The 15508-nt window shown below is 39.3% G+C and overlaps 1 protein-coding gene across 2 annotated transcripts in view; it reads left to right on the top strand.

The window, feature by feature from the left end:
- Positions 1–15508, top strand: part of LOC113406890 (vinculin) — a 113405-nt gene that overhangs the window by 50198 nt on the left and 47699 nt on the right. For both annotated transcript variants that reach the window (XM_026653735.2, XM_026653734.2), the window contains exons 3-4: positions 7848–7998; positions 9824–9932. In XM_026653735.2, coding sequence (XP_026509520.1) covers positions 7848–7998; positions 9824–9932 — 260 coding nt within the window. The remainder of the gene's footprint in view (positions 1–7847; positions 7999–9823; positions 9933–15508) is intronic.

Here is a 15508-nt window from a genome sequence, read left to right as displayed (position 1 = left end):
ACTCCTAGTGTAGACCAGGCCTAAGTCAGTATATGTTAGACTGAAGCGGAATTGTGTTGGAAGTTTTATGAAAGATATCTAAGCAGTCAACCCTGAACAAATTCATTTTTAAAAATAAATATTTTGCCAAGTATTAAAACAGTTAGCAAAACAGTGTACTTGTACAAGATTGGGCTTTTATATTTTATCTCTGAAATGTTTGTTCATGTAGATGGGTCTCACAAGTTCTTTTGGGCATTTGTTAATTTGATTAGATCATAACAGTGGCTAAAAGTATATTCACAGCTTTTATTATAGACCTTATTCTGTTGCAAGGCCAAAGGTAAAACCTTGGTAACAGGGAGTGCATGCTTAACTGATATACATGTCTGACATTGAATATTGGTGTGATACCTAAGACCTCCAGAGAGTTAATTATTCCATTACAATTGTGTTGTTCCTGATTCTTTACAGAATCTAAAGAATTTAATGTCTGAACATAAAAATTGTCATTATAAATATGCAGACTTTCATAGAACCACCGTTTTTTATAAGCACTGGTATGCAGTATAATAAGTACAAATATATCAGATATGTAATTTGGGTTATTTTTAGGGCTATCAATTAATTGCAGTTAATTCCTGTAATTAACTGAAAGCAAAATTAATGTGTTTTTTTTTTTTTATGTGTTAATAGCATATCTGTGGGTGGGGCAGGAGGCATTGGCGGCAGGGGGGCTGGAGCAGGCCAGAGCCCCCAGCCCTGACCCTATATTTGAAAATATAGAAAACCCACAAATTTATTTTAAAAAATTAAACACGCTTAATCGCAGTTTTAATCGCACAGTTAAACAATATTAGAATACCATTTATTTAATCGCTTGACAGCCCCAGTTATTTTTCTTGAGTTACAAACTAGCTACCACAAATGATATCCATGTGGATGGGTTATGAACTATTTTAATATCTTTTCACATGGCTAGCTTTGCTTTGGCACACTTACTAATGGTAGAGGATAGTGTTTCACATAAATACCTATGTAGTTAAATAACTGTTCCTTATTTACTTATATTGGAACCGTATACTGAAAAATGATTAGTCTTTACTACTGTTGTGCCCCAGAATTTGCAGCAGAGAGGGCTCTTACATTTTATTCTCTTGTTAATAACAAAAATGCTTTTATCAGTAAAGTGACCTGACTTTTTTGTGTGATATGGAAAAACTGTAGAAATTTAAGACCTTGCAAGAAATTGTTACTGTCCTTTAAACAATGTTGAAAGTATGTTAGATACTTTCAGGAATGAAGAAATGCTCCTTGTCATGATGAGTTTACTGCAACTACATTTTAGTATCTGAAATACAGTATCTTTCACTTACTGAATATCTTCTTCTCCTAATGATTTATCATAAGGTTCTATGCTGTAGCCCTTCATCATAGTGCCAGGGGATAATCATTCAATTCAGTTCAGGAAACTTGGAGCTTTTTTTTGTGGAAAATGTAGCCACTCTACCTTGCGCTGTGACCCTATCCGATTGGTTAGGCCAGGTCTATACTTGAGCTGGAGATACTCCTTGCAGATTTCCTGCTCAATCTGTTGTAGGCAGTGCTACTAGTGAATTAGGGTAAATAGGTGGCACACTTCCATCATAGTTGGTATTGAGGAATGCCTTTTATGATGTTAAATGGATCCATCTTGTTGGAGGTGCCATATTTTGTGTGAGACCCAAAAAGGTCATGATGAGGAGTGCCATGGGAATTTTAGTGACGACAAGAGAAGAGTCTCTGAATCTTGTGTCCTAGCTGAATGGCACTTAAGTAATTAGTTTCATTTGGACAAAGGGTAGAATTTTCAAAGGCTCCTAACTTCCAAGATACTTTTGAAAGTGAGATTTAGCAGCCTAAATAATTTTGGATGAAACTTTCAAAAATAACTTGAGGGTTAACTTCCTGCCCTGACCTATTGTTTTGTTTCTACATACTATCAACCAATTGCCCTATTCCATATCGGAGGTGGATAAAGAGATCATTGGGTGTAATTTAAGTTTCACATGGGATCCTTTGGGATGAGAGCTGCTGTAAAATGATATATTAAGAATGACTCTTGCTGCTATAACGAGCAGCTTGCAAATAAAACACTTCAGAAGAGGTGCCTGTGGGAAATAAGGTTTGATCGGTTATTTGAGGTCATGTTACAGAATATGAATTGGAAAATTTGAGCAAACATGCAAGTGACTACAGAATTTCATTGAACCATTGTTTGTATATGTGTTTTTTCCATATAACTACCAAACCTGGAAAGGATTCAGAAGGTACTTTCATGCAGCATTTTTATAGAGCATTTTGGAAACATTGAGGAGTTATCTAGCATTCAACAAATGGAATTTAATTTTCAGGCTTGTGTCCTGCTTGATTTTAGGTTTAAATAGCTGTTCAGTATGGGGTATTCTATTTAAAATATTTGAATGTTGTTTTAAATTTATCACTAACTTGACAGCAGTTTGACAGCAGAAAACCTCCACTCTACTAACTAAATTGCTGTTGGTCAACTTTACATTGTGTTCCTTGTGGTAAATGTCACTGTTTCTATAAATTGCAAGTGTACCCTGTGCACTTATGGAAACTAGTTTCTGAAGAAATGATAATTGATTGCCAAGAGTCCTTTAATATTTTTGTAATTATGGGAAAAGCTTGAAACTGCTCTAATGTCAGTAATTCCAACAGAATGATGCAAATGTCATTGACTGTAATGAAATGTGATATAAAATAATTGTACCAGAAGGGAAGTACACCACAGAATAAAACATGAGAAAGATATATCGGCACACCTGCAGTAATTAAACTTTATCTTTAGCAACTGAGCTTTTGTGTGGCATTTAAAATTAAGGATTGGCTCTGGTGTTTAAAAAATAAATAGACGTTTTGACACACATGGATCCAATTACATCACAAGTCATCCTAACGTTCTGCTCATGTCTAAAACAAGAGTATCAAAATATATTTATATATAATTAATCTGGTCTATAAATGTGGTGTTACAGCAGAGGTGAGCTGACAAGTCTGGCAGTTAGATTTCTAGAGCTACCATTTTCTGTACAGTGGCTTTTCCATTTCAAATTATTGTCATTAGCATGCATTCTGTATATTAAAATGAACCAACCCCCTCCCCCTCCCGAAAAATAGCCTTGATGTTAGCAGAGAAGTGTCAGATTAGTATTTTTGCTTTACAGAATGTATAAACTGACATTAATATAGGTTGAGGGGAAACTGCTCTCAAAATGTTCCAGAAAAGAATAAGAAACCTAAACACTAGATGTAAAAAATAGATCCTCCTCCTCCCCCTGGATTGGTGTTGACAAAATCTTAGCCTACGGTCTTCCCTCTAGTCCCCCAATAATTTTACTGTGTGGGAGAAAATAAATTGAATCATAAGTTGTAAATTAGTTCGTTACTTAACTATTTATATAGCGTTAAGCATAAAAAAGAATAAGTTTCTAAACATTTTTTTTGTCCTTTACACCTACCCACAATCTACCTACCTGAAATTTTTATTGGCCTAGTAATTAATCTTGTCTAGATAATTATGGATCCTCTATATCAATTTGCCTTTTTACAAAATAAGAGCATAAGATATGAGAGAGTTGTCTTCAGCCAATAACATTTGAATGTTTTTGTAGCTTAAAAGCTTTGTGTTCTCTGGTTGAATCCAAATCTAGCAGTTAACTTTTGTTCAATTTTTTTAACATACTACATATAGATTCTGTTGGAGGGAAAAAAGCAATTGAGTGGTGTGATTGTGTTTTTTCTTTTTTTCTTTTTTTGCATGTCTTTCAACTCAAACTAATTTTTTTTAAATTGGGCAATAAATTATTTTGTTCTTTTACAAAAACCCCAGTCCTGCAGGCAGAGGCACATATTCTGAAGTTGCAGTATTTTGAGAGGTAATGGTGTGGAACATTTCACTAAACTGGGCTTTATACAATTAAAACACAAATCCACCTCTAAATCGTCTAAATGGTTTTTAAATGAAAACTACATTGTAGCTAAGACATTCCATTCACATGCTGAATCTTTAAGACATGAAGATTTAAAGAGTTTTTACTTTTACATCAGTTGTTCACAAATGGGAAATACAGCCCTACCTGCATTGGAACTTTTATACAAATGACCATGAAATTCCATAATGCAAATCCAGCAGTTTTGAGCGTATTATTTTGATTTGGGTGGATAGGTGACCTGTTTAATGCCTTTCTTAGTGTGGCTGAAAAGAGAAAAGTTTAACTGCTTCCAGCAGTGGGAAACTAACTTTAGTGAAGTATGTTGGACTGAAAGCTACAACTACATTTTACATAGTGGAGACCAGATCATTCCTGTTTTCTGACTCTTGTTAGTCTTAATGGATTTTCTTATGCAATTGTCAATATTGCCCCTAATGAGCTGACCAGATGTTTCATTGTAGACTACATCTTGTGATAAGGCCCATTTGAGTCTACTCAGGGGAACCACTGGCTGAAAATCTTGTATTGTTCTGATACCACTTTTTAAAGTATTATGTTTTATTTCTTAGTGGGGTCAGGAATATAGGATGGATTAGTCAATTTTCAATGATTTCACTGCTCTCAGCATTATGTCTAAATGCTTATTAGGAGGAACTCTGATCAGCATGAAGAAAGTTAGGTATCATGATCCAGTTTCTCTGTAGTAACTCTTGGTTTAGCTCAGAACTGGTGTAGTAAGAGTTTCATGTTTGACTGAACTTTATTCGAGGATCGCTTAAGATCGAATTGATGGATGACAGTAAGATCAGTGTAAGGAGAATCTATGTCCTGCGCTGTACTTAACTGTCTTGTGGGAGGAAGCCAGAAAATGGAAGAAAACCCATGAGCAACATAATCAGTGTCGTATCTCCAGGAAGGTCCTGCATCTGAAATTGTATCTGTTACTAGGTCGGCAATGATTACCCAAAAAGCTAGAATGTGTCACTTTAACAATACTTTGTTTGAAGCTTTTTATAGGCCCCCAAAAGTGGGTAGCTGGGACGGATAAGTCTTGTAATCTTGATGTCCTGACTCTTCCTTTTGTGAGCTTCAAACACTGAAGGGATCTGTGATCTTCAAGTACTTGTCCAAGTGTATTCCACCATTGGTGCATGTGTACGTCATGTACGCCAGTTTGTACTCTCTTGGCCAGCAGTGTCCATTAGGCATGTGAGGGTATGTCTACACATCAATGTTAATCTAGGGCTAGTGGGACTCAAGTCAATTGACCTGTATCAGGGAACCATGGGCATTAGCATCTACACTGCATTTTAACCCTAGGTTAAGGATTTCTGACCTGTGCTCAAACCTAGGGCTCTAGTGTCCACACTCCAGTGCACAGACCCAAGGGGGCCGAGCAGTCCCCCCTCTTGCCTCCACCCCGTCAACACTCTAGCTCTAAGAATGTGTTGCACAGTGGGAAAATGCTACCAGCCACCGTTTCCTAACTGTGATGGTGCTACTGACGGGGCTCAGGTGCCCATAAGGAACACATGAGTACATAAACTGCATACTTAGCTCCTTTCGTGGCTGTCTCAGTAGAATGATGGCAATGTGAGACGGCTTTATACTGAACTGACATCTAATCTGAGAACTGGGTTCTCCACCTCTAGGTTGAATCACGTTTGCAGGAAAAGGCCCATGTGCACCTGTTCTGAGGATAATTAGGACATCAGTGTCCAGGGCTGTCAAACTGGAATGGGATGTTCAGTGAAGAGGATTTTATTTAGCTGTATTTTTATTTTTGTCTGTTTTGAAGTTTGACATAAAATGTAGGTTTTAGAGGAAAAGCACACACATCCCCCAGCCTCGCTGCTGCCAGCTGTGGGGCAGTGAAGTGCATCCCCAACATGACCCCCTAGGATCCCTGCCCCCCGGGAGGCAGGGAGAAGGGATCTGTGGGGAAGTTGTGTGGTTGGCTCCTACTCACTGCTCTCACAGTGCACGCTGCCTGGGCACCTCTGCATACACAGCCCCAAGGAGGCTTTCTTCCTCTGTGCGGATGCAGAAAGAAGACAGGACATCTTAGAGGTTTTTGTTAGTACACTTGAATGCTTTTTTGTTGCAAACAAACTTTGGTACTAGCTTTATTTCTGTCATGTTTCCTCTTTAACAGTCTCTTTATTCCATTCAGTTTCCTCTTTAACAGTCTCTTAATGTTCCTTGTCTTATAAATACACTATTGCTTTTCAATTGCTTTCCTTGCTGCACCTAGCTAACTACAGACAACTCTATAATCTTACTTATTCAACTGGCTCCCTGTAGGCACACACCTGAGTACAGGAGTAGTGGAGAATTGTGGTACTTTATAGGGAGGGAACAGTTTTAAAATTGTTAATTCTACTCCTTCAGCCCCTCATAGTCTATCCCACCGCACCTGATACATAATGTCTTCTGCTTCCTTCTCTCCCCATGCCCCAATTTCAGGGTTTGTGTGTTTAACTTTTCCCCACTTCTGCAAATCTAATATAAATTCCTAACTTGTGTTCAGTGACAAGTATTCAGAGTTGTGCTGTTTGGTGTTGGTGCCCAGCTGTGATAGCTTATAGCACAATTATTGTGGAGAAAGAGGAAAGTGGAAGCTAGTTTTTTAAGCGGTTAAGAAAATTTTACAATTGACATTTTTTTTTTTTTGGTTTTGTCAAATATTTACTTGGTGGGAATAAATATACAAAAGGTGTTTGGGTGAGCATGAAAATATATGCGCACCTATACAAATGCCTGTATTCACACTAAGAAGCACCACTTCAAATGCTTCTGTTTCCATGAATGCTCAGGGAAATGTGAACCTAGAAGATATGAATACTGTTTGATCAATGAGTTAAACTTGGCAAAACATTCCATTGATAGCTTTGCCCTGCAACAAAATGGTGGCAGAGCAGATGCTTGCTTGCTAATCTGTGTGCCAGGATACTATCCAGATATGAGAGGCCAAATTAACAGTTGCGTAGTTTGAACTTGTGTTAAAGCTTTAGAGTTTGGCTGGAAAGCCAGCTTTTGCTCTGCTACCAGAAAGCTTCTGATTGACTTGTTCAAAGAATACGACATTTGCGAAAAGTGAAAAAGAAATTGATAACTGAAACAGGGTTAACTCCTTAACTCAAAATAGTTTTCTTTAGGGCTGTATTTCAAATAGCTGGATAGAATTAGTTTAATTTTAAAGCTCATATCAACTGTGTTGAGTTAAGGGTTATAATAACACTCAGACAGTCTGCATTTGGGACCTTCTCTCTTAGACTTGGTATCAGAAGTTGAGAGATTCAAACCATATGCCTATTCACATGATATTGACGTGCACAAGTAATAATATATATTAAAGAGCTGGAAAGCTTCTTCATTAACAAATGAGGATCTGAGGAGCCTCAATACTTTTCACAAAATGTCCTTTTGTTATCTTAACTTACAGGTGTGATTAATTACCTATTGATGCATTTGCCTGTTGACATTAATAGAACATAATGCAAATGCCAGGATGTTGCACAGTGATTACTTTTACTCTATGATCCTGTTGGAAAAACTCCCCGCTACCTAACCTCCTGGCTTGCTGGAACTAAAAGGGTATTTTGTGACTCATGTCAGTGTCTCTAACCTGTAGCCTCAGTGTTGTTAACTTATATATCTTGCTCTAAAGACAAAGGCTGACTTCATCAGTGATGTGTAAATATTTATATTTGCATATTTAAACCATAAGTGTGTGTGTTGGGATGGATAAACAGTTTGCTTGCTGTGTTTTGATAGTTACAAATAATGAGATTTCAACCCCCTATAAGTTTACACATCTGTTCACTTCTGGCAGAGTAAGTATTAATGGCTGAATCTTATTGTTGCACACAGAGTGGAGAATGCCTGCACTAAACTTGTCCAGGCAGCCCAGATGCTGCAAACAGATCCTTATTCAGTACCTGCTCGTGATTATCTCATTGATGGATCAAGAGGCATCCTCTCTGGTACATCAGACTTGCTTCTGACGTTTGATGAGGCTGAGGTAGGTGTCTTAGTACCAATAACATCATCTTCTATATATCAGTATCATGTTATCTCAAATACCCACTTAATTTACATTTGCTAATTTACAGCACTTCCCAAAATTCATTCTGTGACAAGGACTCTGTTTGGATAGATTGAAAGCATTCTTTGTGCCTATCTTCCTGCCAAGAAAAACCTTTTTATGCTGCCCTGTTACTTAAAGGTTTTTGTGTATTTCTTAATCCCCCTCATCTCCGCCCCCCCCACCCTGAAAAAAAATGGCACTCAGGACCTTATGTAAACCCATAGATGCAAGGAAATGTGAGATTGAGGCTTCTGCTTCATCTTGTGTATGTTTGTGTGTATGGTGTTAGTAATGGAACCAATTGGGTTGCTTCACTTTTGTGACCGTGTTTCCCCTTCTTAAGAATATGGTATCTCCTGTTTTCTAGCGACTAGCGTCCTGCCTTTAAGAGGGAATGAAGTTAAGATAAACATATCCCATTTGGTTGAGGAAAAATTGATGCTACTTACAATGTTTACCTATATCCTACTTTTCAACCTGCAAAGTCTCCATATGCTTTCCTTCCCATGGTATGTGAGCACTCCAGTACCAGTGTTGCTGCTTCACTGTTAACTCACTGATTACTGAAACTGTTCTTATCATGATATCCTGAGATGACGCTAATGCTTGGAATTACTTTGTGGCTCTAGCGATCACATATATTTTTGCAGGTGATTATAATCAGTCCACAAAGAGTTATGAGCATGTCCACCTATTCCAACTATAGATCCAATGCTCAAGAAGAGGATTCCGTTTTTTTAAGTTAAACTTTTTTAGAAGCTCTCAACCTCAGCTGTGACCATACCCAAGTTCAACAAGACACATATATTTGACTCTGGATTTGATTTTCACAAATCTAGCATGTTCCCAACCACTTTCAAGAGAGCCCTTGTTCTAATGTTCTACCTTAGTTTTAGCGGTAATTGTGAGCTACTGTTTTTGAGGACAATTTCTAGAAGCATAATTTCAGACTTATCAACACTTGGAGTTTGATTTGAATCCACCACAAGCAGTACTTTCAAAGTTACATCCTCTAAAATAAGATTTCATGGTGCCATGGGATCTGTCTGTTTTTCCATGCTCTGAAGTATGTGGTAGAAGAATTAAAGAGGCAATATTTATACATGTTGGTGTGAATCTTTTAAAAAGCAGTTAAAAACCGAATATGAATTAACAGAGTATTAAACTAAAGTGTACAGAATCTATATTGAAGTAAAAGGAGAATAAGTACCTCTCTTCAAATGTGCATTGTTTTTTGGAAGACTTAAGAAATTGGATCTGCCCTTCAAAAAAGGATATTGTATATTGTGTTCTGCATGTGCAAAACTGCCTAATGGATAACCTTTCATAGGGTAGTCTTTGGAGTATGCTACTCTGATATAGGCTGGCTTAGGTGATTTCATTTTTTACCAGTTGAATAGCAATAATAAACTTGAAACTATGCTGTCTTCAAGCTGACAGCATTTTCTCTAGTGCCATGATAGTTAAATACACTTCCTCACCATTTTACTACTACTTCTCTGTTATTCTGTGTTGTCATACAGTTGGAAATTGTTAGAAGCAGGATTTGCATTTCTAAGTACAGATATGTTGATTTTGGCTAATGAGGCTTTCTTGAGTAATCAATTGGTGAGCAGCTTATTCAACATTCCAAACCACATACTTTTCTATAAATTATGCTACCAGATGCTGTACCTGTTCTGTTTCAGTAATAAATATTTCTAATTTATTGTATTATAGCTTGATCTAATAAATGCTGAAATGTTTTTTTTCCCCCTAGGTCCGTAAAATCATCCGTGTCTGCAAAGGAATTTTGGAATACCTAACTGTAGCAGAGGTGGTAGAGACTATGGAGGATTTGGTGACATACACAAAGAATCTGGGTCCAGGTTAGACCTTTCCAGTCCTGTGACTATATTCTTGCATGCAGCTTTATTTCTCCAGTAGTTCAGAGGCAAGATCTTGGAGAGAGCTAAAGCTGGGGCTTTGAAAACAACTAGAGGCCAACCGTTTATCTCTTTTTGCTTGACAAATATTCTTTTCAGTATGTATAGTAGTTCTAATTAGAAAATTTGTGCACCATGATTTAATTGACCAGTGTTGGTTTATTTATGTCAGAATATCCATAAGAGAGGTTAATGGAATGCACTATAATGTCTTTTACTTTGATGGAGTAATGTGCTAAAAGTTAGCATTTGCTGTTGTATTTTTGTTGTACATCATAAAATACAGTTGTGGAAGCTGTGCACTCACTAACACAGAGCTGAATCCCATTTGTGGAAATAGTGTGTTCTGATTCAGATGGTTTATGTCTTGAAGGCTCTCTTGGGATGGTATACATTTAAACCACAGTATGAGTTTGACATCTTCATGTTAGTGAGAATGCAGAAAATAATGTTATAAAAGGCCAGCTTGGGCCCTACCATTCCCCCCCCTCATTACTCACCATCCTTTCTTTACTTGCCAGCTAGTTTGCAGCCTTTTTATGACCTGTTACCTTGCTGATGAGGTCTTTCTGTTACATGTATTGATGCCTTTGCCCAAGAGTCTGATAAAGCCTGTGTGACATGTGGAGGTGCTAGTTGTGCTGCAGGAAAATATTAGATATGAAACTTTGATTTGAATAAAAATAAATATGTCCATGTAAATAAGAATTACCATACAATATCAGAGCAATGAGCCATCTTGTCTAGTACCTTATCTCTGACATTGGCCAGTGTTAGCTGCTTCAAAGAGAGAACCAAGAAACCATATTCTGAAATGGTGTGACAAAGTCAGGGTGGGCGGCTGCAAGAGAGTGGTGGAAGGGCTGGTATGTGAGCCCAAGAGTGATATGCCCTTTTTCCTACAAGCTGAGAAGGGGTTACCCTTGGTCGATTAGGGACACCTGAGTCCAATTAAGGGCTGCTTGTGGCCTTTAAAAACCCCTCCTCTGGTGAGAGAAAGGGAAGAGAGACCAGCTGCTGCAGGTCTAGTGGTGGCAGGGAGATATGCTGTTCCAGAGTGAGAGGCGGCTCTCTTCCCTACAGGGGAAACAACCAAAACTGAATGCCTGTTTAGGGGGAGGACTGCCACCCCCCTACCCAGTGAGGCAGCAGGGAAAGGTGCATCCCCTTGTTTTGTGTTTGTGAATTGGTTTCTTTTGTTTGGTGGAGGAGCACTCCTTGGGCCTGTGCTGAGGCCTACCTTGAAAATACTGACAAATAAACTCAGAGTGGGAAGACAAACACTGTCCAGAGTGGGGTTGATTTTACTCCAGGTCCTGCCACCGTCAAAGGGGGAAGTACTGAGCCTGGCGAGATGGAGGAGGTGCCTTGCCACAACGGGTAATCCTTTTCATCCTCAAACTCTTGGCCTCAGTGTTACCTTGTAGTAGTAAGTTGGTTATGCATTGTGGTTAAAAAAAAAAAAAATCCTATGAGAAATAACGAAATTGAAGGCAATATATTTGGCATCCCCTTGTTGTGCTTGAAGAAATAAGAACCATTCATTATTTTACATACTTCTTAGTCATCATCTCTAAATCAACAGTCATACTCTTGCCGGTTTCTTCATATGGAAGTCATTCTATAGCTCTAATTGTTTCTACTGGTTTTCTCTGGACTTCCTTTACTTCTGAGATATATAAAATTATTTATTTTTGAGCTAAGGTTACCAGAACTTAACGCTATTTCAGGTGAGGCTACACCATTGATTTACAAAATGAGGATAATACTTACCTCCTTGGTAAAGCAATTTGAGATCTACTGACGAAAAGTGCTATATCAGAGCAAGTTGTTGTTTGTTTATACTTCCTAACATTTTTGTTTTGACTGCAATGACTTACTAAGCAGATATTTTCATTGAGCTGTGCACAATAAGCACAGCTCGGTTTCCTGGAGTGGTTACAATTAATTTCGAACCCAGTAATGTGTATGTGTAGTTCAAATTATGCCTATCAGTGTTTAGAAACTTTGCATTTTTCAACCCTGAATTTCATCTGCTATGGTATTGTGTATTTTATCTAGTGTTGTTAGGTCCTCTGAAGTTCTTCAGTCTTCTCTAGTTTGAGGTATCACCATAAATGTTGTTAGCTCCATAACTTTCCACCTCGTTATTGATCCCCCTACTCCGGAATATTAATGTGTTAACATTAGCACACATTAAACTCCAGTGCTAGCCCAGATCATTGATGGGGCAGTACCCTTTCACAGTTAATCTTTTTTGCCATGCTGAAAACTGACTCTTCCGTCTGTCTGTCCCTTAGACAGTTTCTAATCCATGACAATCCTTATCTCTTGCTCCTCATAACTAAGATTATTTTATGGCTTGTTGTGAGAGAGTTCTCAAACTAAATATATCTCTTGTGTTGCCTACTTTGTTGATAGGCTGAAACTTAGAGTGGATTGGAAAGCCATGATTTTGCTTTGCAGGAATGATGCTGGTTTGTCCCTGTCACATTTATCTCGGTATTTTATAACTCTCATTTTCCAGCCAGTTCAATTGACACTGAAACAAGTCTCATGGGTCTGTCATTCCCACGATAGTGTCTGCTGTCTTTCATACAGCCAGATGCAATATTTGCTATCTACCAGTCATATGGTTAGTGTTTAAAGTGGTCTCCAAAAAAGGGTGTGGGGTGTCTGTCGACACCCCCACATCTGCCCAGAAATCAATTCTGCCCCCAGCCCCAAATCAATCCTACCCCTCTAGCCTCATCTCTGCAGCACGTGGGGTTCTTTCTCTCTCCCAGGCCTGTGGGGTGAGGGGGCTACAGTGAGGACTTTTCTGCCCAGTTGTACCGGAGGCTGGAGGGGCAGAGGAGTCTTCCTGTTGCTCACAGGATAAGAATAGGGAGTGGAGCCATTCTGAGCTGTTGTTTTTTTTTTCCCTCTTTTTTTTTTTTTTCTTTTTTCTTTTCCCTGCTACCTCCTATCCTCTCCCACCTAGTGAGAATGATGTTGGTTCCTAAGGGGAGAGAACTCTACCTGTTTTTGCCCTAATTGGCTGTTTCCTAGCTGGCACACCTTCTGAGGAAGAGCAGCCAATTAGAGGGTGTTTTCCCCAGATAGCACTAAAAATGTGTATCCCTCAGTGACATTGCTTGCTTTTGGGAAATTTTATTTCCTGATCTGCGACCCAGCACACTTTAAGTATTCTCTCTGGTATAGGTGATTTTACTGAGATTGCATATTTTCTGCTGGTTTTGGCAGTGTAGTGTCCTAGAGCAGGGATCGGCAACCTTTGGCATGTGGCCCATCAGGGTAAGTCCCTGGCGGGCCGGGCCGGTTTGTTTACCTGCCGCGTCTGCAGGTTCGGCCGATCACGGCTCCCACTGGCCGTGGTTCGCCGTCCCAGGCCAATGGGAACTGCCGGAAGCGGCGTGGATCAAGGGATGTGCTGCCCGCCAAAGGTTGCCGATCCCTTTCCTAGAGCCTTTCCCTGCTACCTCCCCCTGCCAGAGTCTTTCAATGCTGTGAATAGCTACACACTACAGTGTGAACACTAACTGCTTTTCACTGAGGTGTGTAACTACACATACGCTACACACCACCACCACCGCAAGTTTAGACAAGGCCTTTGATACCTCAGTCGCTGACAGTGCCTTGTCTTCTTTACCAGGAAAGAGTAGATCAGTAACATTCTCTTTTGCTCCCATGCAATCATGTAGACCCACCAGTTATCTCACAGGTTTCTCCTTCTGGTATAATTGTTGCTTATTTTTAGGCATGGCAGAATTGATTTTTTGTTTGTTTGCAATTTCAACGATTAATAGCACTGATAATGGGGCTGCAGGGGGTTCCCTGCTCAGCCAGGGGACCAAGACACCTGGGTGCAAGGTGCAGGGGAAGTTTTGGTTCTGGCCCAGCAGAGCAAAGGGCTGCCAGGGGGAAGATGAGCCCCCAGCCACGAGGGAGGCCACCCCACTGAACAATTCCTGCCTGGGGATGGAGCCATTCTGTAGTGGGGTGGCCTCCCCTGTGGCCAGGAAGCTCTTCCTTCTCACCATCCTGGCCAGGGGACTCTGCTCCCCCTGCCAACACAGAAGCCTTCCCTGAACCTGCACCTGCAGGGATCAGTTGTCACTGTTTGTGCAGGGAGCCCTCTATAACTAACTCTGCTGTCATATCCCCAGTGACAGCAGGGCCACGGAGGGCTCCCTGCACTTCCACAGGGCCAGTGACACGCAATCCCTTCAGGTGCAAAGTTGGGGGAATAGGCTGCACTTTCACCAGCTGTTACTAATGGATATTTTTTTCATCTGTTTCAGTGAGTCAGCTGAAATCGACATTTGCCAGTATCTATCCATTAAAATTTAACCCTGCCAAGCCTACTTATTTTGTATCGCTTGCTTTTTATCTTCAAAATTCCTCCTAGCCCTCCTAATATTTTACATGTCTAAGTTGTGCTCCTTCCTTTTGGCTTCACTTGGGCTGGATTTTGATTTAGGAAGAACATTTGTTTGGCTCAAATAATCACTAAACACTTAAAACATAATATTGATAGTAAGTTTTTTATAGTCTTAGGCATAATGCTGCTACTCCATCTCTGTGACCTCAGCAGTTCTTGTGTGGTTTATAGTCAAATAATAAAGTATCCCACAAATGTTTCGTTTCTCTAACTCCTTAACCTGAGAATTTTCTTTTTCCTTCTGGAGTGTACCTCTCCCAACTCAATCTGTCCTGTTCTTTACTGGTTACAGTGTTACTTTGGTATCACTGGTATCCCTCAGAGATGTCTTTTTGCATAAGTGCTCCTCAGCACGTATCTTTTCCCCCTAGTTCTAGTTTAAAGAACCACCTTAAAACCTTGTCAGCTCTTCCAAGGCAGAAGTTTGGCTTCTCTTTAGCTAAACCAATGTGCAACTTTATCTTACTGCCATCATGAATACTATTTCCATGAACATATGCAAACATGAACAATGCATATCTTAAAACCTGCAGATTGCATGTTGTGTTTAAGATGCGGGTGAGGAGAAATACATGGTTTCCTCTATAGTTTCTGGCCAGTTGAAAGTGTGATTATACATGTATATTCCACTGTTCCTCATGCAAGCCTTGAAAGTGCATTTACTCCTGAAATCCAAAGTAACACGTGCTTTGATTCTCTTCCTTTCATCACCGATATAATTTTTTGTAGAGAATTAAGATATTTTTATTTAGTTTTTCTAAGACAGTGTAAATTAATACAATCATGTAATACTTCCAGACAATGAAAGTCTTTGAAGCCAACAAAACTAAACCTGTGTCAGGGATATTTTCCTATTCTTGTCATCCACCCCATTATTTAGGTGAGAACTGATCAAAGCTAAAGGAGGAAAAAGAGCTCTAAACTACCTTGTCATACATTGCTGAACTGACTAATTTCCAAGAAGTAGGCTATTCATTACTTTTATATTTGTATAGCTCTTTTCTTAAAATTCATGATAAATGAACGTCAAAATTATGAGACCTATATTCTATCTTGAATTAACAACTAGAAACTG

This window comes from Terrapene carolina, unplaced genomic scaffold (genome assembly GCF_002925995.2).
Source record: "Terrapene carolina triunguis isolate 2854851 unplaced genomic scaffold, T_m_triunguis-2.0 Scaffold148, whole genome shotgun sequence".
NCBI classification, from domain to species: Eukaryota; Metazoa; Chordata; order Testudines; family Emydidae; genus Terrapene; species Terrapene triunguis.
Note: the sequence above shows the minus strand (reverse complement) of the source record. Positions and strands in the feature narration are given on the sequence as shown.